The sequence below is a fragment of the Triplophysa rosa genome, linkage group LG12 (genome assembly GCF_024868665.1).
Source record: "Triplophysa rosa linkage group LG12, Trosa_1v2, whole genome shotgun sequence".
Classification (NCBI taxonomy): Eukaryota; Metazoa; Chordata; class Actinopteri; order Cypriniformes; family Nemacheilidae; genus Triplophysa; species Triplophysa rosa.
In genome coordinates this window covers 5,985,446-5,996,081 of record NC_079901.1, presented here as the reverse complement: position 1 = coordinate 5,996,081, position 10,636 = coordinate 5,985,446, and the positions used below count along the sequence as shown (strand labels likewise).

Below are 10,636 nucleotides of genomic sequence, written 5' to 3'. Positions count from 1 at the left end.
AAAAAAGAAAGAAAAATAGAAAAAGATGAATCATATAAGGACAGCATATTTTTATATATATACTGTATATTATACTGTATGTCACATAAATGTTCAAAAAAAAAAAAATCTCGTACGTTGATAATCTCGTAATAATATCATGTATATATATATATATATATATATATATATATTCTATCTTTATCATTTGGACAGTGGTAAAATGTTGTTCTTTTACAAAAAAGGTCTGATTTGGATTATCAGCTCAAACACTGCAATAGTTTTGCTTCTAAATTATGAATTAGGAATTTGTTATTAATTATCATTTTATAAATTATGTATTATAATTAATTATAGCAAGAGGAGAACCCAATACTAAAGGTATCAAAGGTGTGAATGAGAAGCCGGGGGTAGTTGTCACAATTCTATTTGAGTGCATATTTTTAGGGAAAATTCATTTTTGACAATCAATTTCTGTGTACACACATACTTTGAGGTTTATTTGATTTCCAATACTTTATTCAACACATGTTGGCCATAAGAGCGTATGGGTAACACTGTCACAATAGGAACCTGTTGTTCATTGACATTGATTTCAGAGGAAACTTTTTTCAAATATCGACATATCAAAGGAATGTTTTACAATATGTGCATTTAAAAAATATTTGAAAAGGTCATTTAAAAGCAACAGTCGTACTCATATGAGCCAATAGATATTGTTGAATGCAATTAATGGATTGCATAAAATTACATTTTAATATATGTGACAACTCTGGACTAAATATCGACACAAGTACTGTCTGGGGGAAACAGTTCAACCCTTTGGCCAAAATCTACCATCATTATACTAATACCCTTCACTGTAAAAAAAATGCATGCAAATTACATGTTTGTAAATTTGCAGTCTTTTTCTGTAATTTAAAAATCGGCTACAGTTTTTACAATTAGGTTTTTTTTACATTGTAAGTGGAAAAACGGTAAAAATTTGTCAAGATAGGCAAGTGTCTGTTTACTCAACTGCTATTAATAAAGAATATGATGATATTAGGATTTTAGTTTGGAGAATAAAATCTGACATTAAAAAGATGTATTACCATTTATGACAGATGTGAATTTGTTTGTTTACACCATTACACATAACCACTGCTATAGAGAAGACATTATTTAATTACAAATTAAAATAGACATTAAATAGATGTTTGTGTAATTTCAACTCAAAAGTCCTTGTGACAACTAGCCCCGGTCTATAAAACATATGATAATGATTAATAAATAATTTCACCTCTCATTGTCAGTTAAAATTATCTTGTCTGAGATGCAAAATTTCAAAATAACCATTTTTAACAAACAACTTTTTGTCTGTAATTATAATAAATATACATTTATAACTAACGGCATCCGGGGATAATGAAATAAAACTGAGATCCGCCTCATAAGTGTGAATAAGGATTAAAACATTACACCAAAGGTTGGCAGCATACACATAAAACTTTATAAATGAAAGAATCAGTCTGGATCTCATGACTTCACTTGTGGAACAGGAGAGGTCTGACCATGCCGGCCAGAACTTTTGGCAGCTGTGATGCGATGACCTCTGACATCATCTCTGGAAACTCCACCTTCATGGCGTCCGCCTGGATGTATGTGCTCAGACAGTAGAGATTGACCTTCTTCACAATCTACAAACAGATATAGAGGAGTCAACGTCAGAGTTTAACCTCTGCTATCATGTTTTGTGTCCGACAAGCAGGTGGTCCTGCCTCACAAGCACACCATTGTCTAAGAGGGATGTTGATGCATCTGAAAGAGTTGCATATTAAACTAGCATAGAAGACATTATTTAACATTCAATAACATTTTAATCAAACAAAACCAAAATAAGAAACAAGAAACAAGAAAATGTTTTTAACTCAATGTATTAACCCAAAATGGAACACTAAGCCCTTGAAGATAACAGCCACTAAACTGTGAACTCTTGAGCCTCACAACTGATGCTCATGTTAACTAACTGTGCCCACACCGCTGCACTGAAGTGTTAGATGCCCCTTTACCAGGTATCTGAATGTTAATGGTTTTTTATTCTAATTTTTATTTTTATCTAAGATGATGACAGTGAGAGATTTTAAGGTCTGGCTGAAGCATCCATACTCTGAGACCACTGTGTATGAATATATTGTGCTGTGTACCTCATGCATCGAGTCCATGAGTTTGGTCAGGTGGTAAAACCTCTGAGAACTGCCAACCACTCCTTTCTCTCTCAGCTGGATGACTTTTGTCAGCTCACAGATGTAGTTTTGTCTCATCTCATCAAAATGCGACTGGCTCTTCAAGCCTTCCAGAGGAACTGACATACACAATGGAGAAATTTGGAGAAGTTCCTGTTACTTTTACTAATGTGAACAAATACAACCTTACTGTCAAGTATTACCATTAACATCAAATCTATAGTTTACTATTGATATACATTATTACAGTATTTTTGCACTTTAAGCATAGTAGCCTACTTTCTATTTAGGTATTCATTTTGATACCTGAAATATGCTTAACTGTACTTTAAAGCAACACTTTGTAGTTTTTCAACCTTAAACTAATGTCTCTAAAATGATTTCAGTAGTACAACAACTCTTAACTGGACGAATTCGACTCACGCTGCTACCTGAGCAGCCTCATAGTGGCTACAAGCACACTCTGTAAGTTCTGTGTTCGGGTCGGAACACAGCCCCGCCCATCCCCTGCCTGCGGAAGAGTGCCACATGGTTTCCAAACGATGTTTCAGCATTCGCTGGTTCCATCAGCTTGGTAAACAAATTCAAGTGCATTGCGCTGCCCACGGGTAAGCTTATAAAGTGACATTATTTACGACACTAGTAACAGACAATTGCGTCTATCAACCACATGGGGGAACCGTGAGCAAAAGTTCAATAGTGTTGCTTTAACTAAAAGAAGAGGCCCTATTTTAACGATCTAAGCGCATGTTCTAAAGCGCACGGCGCAGGTGCACTCAGGGCGTGTCCGAATCCACTTTTGCTAGTTTAACGAGGGGAAAACGGTCGGCGCGCCCGGGTGCATGGTCTAAACGGGTCGTCCCGATTCTCTTAATGAGTAATGGGTGTTTTTTGGGGCGTAACGTGCAGTAAACCAATCAGAGTCTCATATCTCATTCCCTCTAAGAGCCAGCTGCGCTCGCCCAGAGGCGCATTTTCTACTAAAGCGCTCTTTAAATAACCAAAAAATATTGCGCCGTTGACTTTAGACTTTAGACCAGGTTTGAGTTGGTCTATGGCACAGTCTATTTTCAGTTCTTCAAAATAGCAACACGCCAACAATGCGCCTGAAACACCTCTTTTTTAGACCAGCATGCACATATGAGCGCAAATGCATTTGCTATTTAAACAACGCAGCGCTGGAGGGGAAAATAAGAACTGCGTTGGGCTGAAACTAGCAAAAACACTTGCGCTGTGCCTTGCACCGGGTGTACAATAGGGCCCAAGATGTTCCATGTGCTTCCACGCTTCAGTTCTACACATATTATTTATCTAAACTTTTAATCAAATATACTTATGTGTAAACATAAATATATTTCTGAGACGTACATAACAGGTAGACTGAAGGTATACAGTACTTATATTTGGTTTAAAAGATGTACAGTACATTAGTATACTTATAGCACACTTTATGTTGGGAAAGGTCAGCTTGGAATGCAAAACAAACTCAGTTAGGAATCTAAAAGGAGCAGTTTTCAAGGTCTTGGAGCCCAATTGTTGAACGCTTATCTTCGTTTCTCCTGTGAAATGACTAGTGTGCTGAATGTGTAGAGTATGTTATTATTTTTTTGCAGAACACTATCTGACCTGTAGGGTGCTGGACAGTGAGAACTGTGTGAGACAGAACACAAACAGATATTTTGTTACCAGTATTGAGAAGCATCAACGCCTTCATGCACAGAAACTCATCTTTGGTCACTTGCAGGTTGGCAAATTCTTGTGGAATTAACTTCATAGCCAAGCACAAGTCGTAGATCGGAGATCTTCTCAGCTGATCGCTAAAATGAAGAAAACGTTATAAGCATATTCAATAAAAGGAAAAAGTAGTTGTGTTTATATGTACTGTAGTTCTCAAGATCAATGACATTTACTTCTGGGACTTTCCACCAACTCAGGACAATATAGAGCTTGAAATAAAAAAAATACCAATGCAGGTTCGTAACCTTCAGATAATGTTGTTTGTCCAAATTTAGGAGGTCAAGCTTAATTATCCTAGCCAGGAGGTCAAATTAATGTTAAATGCGCCGTTTTAGTTTATGTCTATTTCATAGACGGTTTCAGCAGCAACAACATAAACCAACCCAATGTGGCCCAAACGTAACTTCCGGCTACGTTGGTGTTGAGTAGTTTTCATTTAATTTAATATATTTAATATGCAATAAAATATTCATATAAATTAAATATAAAATCAATTGTTATATCATAACAAAACACAGACCTGAAGTTAACTTCGGGCAACTATAAAACATTTGCAATCCTATTAGAACAATTTGTACGATTTCTGGATGCAGAAAGTTATGTTTTGTCAATCAGTAAATATTACATGAAAAATAAAAATGAATTAAATAGTATTTAAAATCTTAGCTGAAGTGTCTAATTTTGTCTGTTATACCATACATATTTAAGTATTTACTGTATATATTTATATTTAATAAACTCTGTATCATAGTATAAGGCCGTTTGTAGGTTGTTTTTCCCATGACAAATGTAACTGTGACTCTATGGTGCTCTGTTTGTTTGAGCATCTGGAACATCAGCCAATGGCGTGAGTCTGGGACGGGACCATCTGACCAATAGCAGATGGGGGAGGTGTAGAAAATCTGTTGACTGTAAAAGTCATTATTATCGCTCAGATTTATTGTCCAGACTTGCTAGTTCGGCAGCAAATATTGGTTCACGTTACTGCTGCACTTATAGACACTGAAATAACCACCTCGTGAAAACGGCATCAAAGATCAACCATCATCTTACCATCATCAAAGATATGTTTTAATGCATTCAGATTTAAACTAGTTAAAACTAGTATACACTGGTTTTTGTCACGTTACTCACTGATTTAAAATGAGATCTGGAGCAAAGTACAGATAATCTGTGGGGACATTCTGAAACGTCCTCCAACCCAGTGAAAACACCATTAAACTCATCCAGGAATACTGAATTAACGTCATCTGGTCATTGATGTGCAAATTGCGAAAACCTGTGAAACAAATGAACAAGAAAAGTGTGCATGAGTTGGGGGGGGGCTGGGGGGTTGAGCTTGCCCCCCAATTGGCTAAAAATGTAAATTAAAAATAATTATTTGTAAAGTATGAACACTAGTCATAGTAAGGCTCAAACCTTTGTTTGGGTGATTCTAACAGTGTTACCTGGAAGAGACTTGGACCACCTGACAATCCAGAGAAGCTGCCGCTCGCAAAGTCTGTTGAGACTGTTGAGTAGAAGGTTGGGAACTTCCGGTTGTGAGTTGTCGTAGCCAGAGTAGACCACCTGCGGCTCGATGCTCTCCAGAATACTGATCATCTGTGGAGACAGCTGAAGCTCACGGATGGCCGACATACACGGCAGAGAGGACATGCTCTGAACATCAGCCATAAGGGACAGCGGACTCTGGAACATCAGAGATGGACTCAAACCCATGACCTTCAAACCCCCGAACCGCTTCATCTTACGGCCTGAAACACACAACGTGTGCTTTGATGAGCATGACAACGGAAAAAGGTTTCAGCAGTTCAAAATGCACATTTTCTGCCTGAATTATCTAGTGAACTTGCGCAGTAAACAAACTAGTAGGATTTACTCAATTTTTTGTGTTATTTGTGCAAGTATTTGTAAATTGTACTAAAATTTTACTTAAAAAACAGTGTGCAAAAACTTTACAAAAAAAAGTAAAGTTTATTTTAAAAATGTTGTAACCTTTTTTTCACACTGTTTTTGAAGTAAATTGTACTTTTTTTGGTAAAGTTTTTGCAAACTGTTTTTTAAGTAAAATCTACAGTAAAATATTTTCTTGAATGTTTGGAGGAAATCTTTAGTTGATGAACTAAAATCATTTTACAATTAATTTGATCAGTTTTTCAATTTAGGGAAAAACTGTTTGCTCAAAACTATATATTTTTATGACTTGTACTGTATGAAGAAAGTCAACTGTTTTTTAACACTATAAATGTCAGAAAATGTTTACAAACTTATTGCTGGGCAAACTATACCTTTAAATTAATCAATCAATATGATTTTCCTAGAAAATATATCTTTCATAAATCTTATTATTATTAAACAATATACAGTATTTTAATAATAAAATATATTTAAATTAAAAAAATATTTATTATTATTATTTTATTATAAATTGTCTACATTTCAAAAAAAGAGTTTGCAATGTGAAAAAAAAATAAAAGTAATACCAATTAACCAATCAAAATTGAGTACTCCAGAGAGCTGTGTAATAAATTGCTTTAGAATTTTCTTGTATTTATATTTTTTCAACTGTTTTCCTTAAGTCTTCAATCTTTTTTCTAAATTTGCAGTAAAGCTGCTTTGCAAAAAAAAGGTAAAATTGTGTAAAGTGCTAAAGAAAAACATCTGAATTAAATGTATATAATGTATAAACATCTATCTTTATCTATCTATCTATCTATCTATCTATCTATCTATCTATCTATCTATCTATCTATCTATCTATCTATCTATCTATCTATCTATCTATCTATATACATTTCTTAATATAACGTCTAATATATAGAGATTTACTTAAAGTTGGGAATGATGCATTGAAATTCACCTCCGAGCATCATCCCTGCCTGGTAGCACTTTCTAAGACGACACGCAGGACAATTTTTCCGTCTGATTTTATCAATAATGCAGTCATTTCTTCCAGCACACAGGTAGTTATGGTGACCTATGCAAAAGAAAAACAGTTTACACTCCAAGACATGTGGCTGATGACCTATGAATGATGCCATGTAAAAAAATAACGTATAAACAAATCCACACAAATTTCTTAAATCTCTGAAAAAAAAACATTTTTAAGAAACAACCGAGGGAGGGAGGAAACAGAGCAAGAGTGAATTGGTTTGAAGGCTGACAGGGCAGAGTGACATGGCCATGGTCAGACACGGTGACTCTTACATCTGTCCTCAAAGATAAGCAGAACAACAAGGTAGAGGAGGAACATCGTGATCACTGCTCCGAATGAAAGTTACTGTCTGCCGGGACACTGTATACAGCTTGACTCATGCACACGGAAACATGATAGAAAACTTGCTACATGTATGTGAAACAATATGTTACCCAAATTCTGCATTCTGACAATAATAAAATCCTTTGTTCTCACCCTCAACGGCTCTCTTGAAAAACACCTTGCAGCTTCCACAAGTCAGAACTCCATAGTGACAACCCGATGCTTCATCTCCACATATAACACACAGTCTTTGACATGGAACCCTGCATGTGAGCAAGACAATGGATGGTAATGTATAACCAACTGAAGTAGACACAACCGAAACGATACAAAGGCCTCAAAAATAATAAGTTGCAAAAACTGTACTTATATTTAATATTTTGTCTCCGGTGCATAAAGTTTTGACATATGGGCCACTTTGATGCTTTCGCCACTGCAAGGGAAGAGTGACCAGTACAATTCTTGCTCAGAAAAAGTTTTTTTTTACATTTTATGATTGAAACACTACTTTATGTTTGGAACACTAGGCTTTGAAATGACATAAGTGTGAAAAATGTAAATAATCAATGGCCTCAATGAGCTGCCACTGACTTGGATTTAGCTGTATAATGATAACCCTTATGGATAAGTGCCATTGGCCCTTAAAGTGCTTGCTTACTTTTAACGTCAGCAGTTATTTTGCTCAGCAAATATGGATGCTGGTGTGCAATGTTCCAATGTTTAAATACAACTTTTATTTGAGTAAATTATGGGACCATTTGGGTTTACTGAATAAGAAATACAAAACGTGTATGAGCAAATGAAATATACAGTTTAAAATAAATAGCGCAAAATGTTGAAGATGCGCAACTCATTCTTACCCTTGGAATACACCATAGCCTGTCTGTGTGCGCTGGATAAAGCTATCTGGTGAGGAGTAGACAACGTGCTCTTCATTCACATTAGTGGACTGATACCAAAAGTGAGAGTCAGCAGGCAGTTGCTGGACCACCCATTTGGAGATGTCAGTTTTGGCCATTAGGCCTATTGGAGATGCGCTCGTACCATTGAAATTCACCATACCCCTACCGAGAGATGGTGATGCTCTCCTCTGAGGTGGCAAAACCAATGCGTTCGACTGACTCACGTCCAGCTGAAAGTTGGAAGAACTGTCCACCACCTGTTGCGCACCTTGAGATGAAAGCAAAGTCGTCGAGTCTTCATTGTACCCGCACGGCTGCTTGTTATCGGGGTCACAGCAGCCATCCAGATCGCTGATGTTTATCCCGAGATCGAAGTCAGTGCTGGGGTGCTCCATAATCAGAGATTGCTTCTGCTCGTCTTTGATAAACGCACCCATCCCAGATGAGCTCTCCTGAGCAAATGTATCTTTCAGGACTTTGCTTGATAATACGCTCCAGTGTCCGGGTTCGACTTTCAGAAATTCTTCCATGTGATCAGTATACGGTTTGGTATCGAGAGGCAAATCGAGGACAGAAAGCTCAGCCACGGTGTCGACGCTTGATCCAGGTGCGCTGCTGCGTAAAGACCCCTGCTCTCCAAAATTACGCGCGGAGACCTTACCGTGCCCCAAGATCTCGTCCGTGTATTTTTCCATAAACTCACTTACCCCGGTCATAATCTCTGTGGAATCGGCAAGGGAAGTGTTTACAGTGTCCATTTTACAGTTAGTTGTCGTGTTTCAGTCCGAGTTAAAAGCGCAAATCTGGTTGACGTGATGCGTCCTCGCTGTTCAGTTGGAGGTTATGATGTGTTGCGTATAAAACCGTCTCTAAGTATTCCTCCTTGTGGTGAGAGGCTGTACAAAATTGTGACTTTGGCTTATCCTTAAATCTACAATCACTCAAAATGTACTTATAACGTCTTAATTTAAAAAGTATGCATTTTGGTAATGTTTTGAGATTTTCAGGATATACAATTTGTAGTGCTATTTTAAACTATATTTCTAAGATCTCAAAGTGCCCTTGAACTGATGATATTCGTTCATGTCAACATTTCAAAATAATAGTCGATCTATATTTCATTGAATCCAATCAGTACTTTATACAAAGAAAATCTCTCAAATTTTGACTAAAAGTCGATGTAATAAAATCAAAACTTGTCTTATTCACAAAACATGGTGGGCATCCAGCTAAAAACACATAAATATCATCATGAAGAACCAGTGGTCATGAATGTTGCAATGAAATAAAAAGATAAAATATCATCCAACATGCCCAGATATTCCTGCAAGGTCCACAGGACATGTGCACATATGGGAGGGGGAAGCATGTCCTTCTTATTTATCTGCACAGAGGTTACGCATGCTGTGGGTTTGACAATCTCAAATCCATAATTTTTATGATTATTTCAATCTGCAAACATTCTGAACCTTCCGTGACCTTTGTGCCGGTGAGATTTTTAATAAGAATATGGGCTGGTTTTACATTCATCGTTGTCTGAGCTCACTCATTAATGTGAACACCATGTACTCGTGTGCTCAGTTCCAGAAGAGCAGTTAAGAGCTCTGTTTGCCCTTTGAAGCCCATTTTTACCACACTAAAGCATCATTTTCCACCTATTTTCACACCAGCTGGTTTTCCACGCTAAAGCAATATTTAGTCCTGCTGTAAACTTTCTGCATATAATGGTCCTATTAATTTATCATGCATCATTTAAAATCAACAATCGGGAATTATTATAACATTTATGCTTTTAATCTTTGACTAATAGAAACAATGTCCTGTGTCGTCCTGGTGTTTGATTTACTTGAGGAAATCATTTACATTAACTTCTCTCTGTGTTTTAGATCTTTGTGTAAAGATAATTTTATTATAATCATGAAAACTGCAAATATTGAATAGAAAGAATAAGAGTTAATGGGCTTTTTTCATTGAAGTAATGTCGCCTTCATACTGTATGTGTGGGTAAACTGATATTTCATTTGTCACTGTTAGCCTTGGCAGCGTGATATCACCCACGTCACAAGAACACCACAATCGCTACCACTGTATGACCCTATAATAAAATCCTTATGAGTTTTAATAAAGGCCGCCCAAAGCAGTCTGAATTTCGCTGTGCCGAAAATCTAATTCAAAGCCCCTTTTCTCATACACTTACATTGGTGTCGTCTTCTGAGTGGGTCAAAGTGACCAAGGATGTTCTTTTCGTCTTCCTCCTGCTATTATTTCTGGTAACCTTGACAACTATAATTCAATAAGATAAGATCTTTATGAAGCCTGGCAAAACTTAAAAGCAGCCTGCTACCAGGATCAAAATCTGGGTAAGTTTGTAAGAGTTTATGTTAAAATGATGTGACTGTGCAGCTGACTGCACATTATTATGCATTCTGCTTATTGTCTGGCTGCTTAAAGACTTGGTGCACAGTCTTTTTATACAGTATTTGATTTTGAAAAATTTGATGAAAATTGTAATAACACAATAAACCCTTTGTGGG

The 10,636-nt window shown here is 36.5% G+C and overlaps 1 protein-coding gene across 1 annotated transcript; it reads right to left on the bottom strand.

Annotated features, from left to right (window-relative positions):
• Positions 1–203: 203 nt before the first annotated feature.
• On the bottom strand, positions 204–8,888 carry pgr (progesterone receptor). Its single transcript, XM_057347937.1, has 8 exons — positions 8,061–8,888; positions 7,354–7,463; positions 6,802–6,918; positions 5,390–5,695; positions 5,076–5,220; positions 3,891–4,021; positions 2,166–2,323; positions 204–1,658 (listed from the first exon to the last, which is right to left on the bottom strand). Exons 1-8 carry the CDS (start codon positions 8,858–8,860, stop codon positions 1,506–1,508), a joined length of 1,920 nt encoding a protein of 639 aa, XP_057203920.1. The 5' UTR covers positions 8,861–8,888; the 3' UTR covers positions 204–1,505.
• Positions 8,889–10,636: the final 1,748 nt, after the last annotated feature.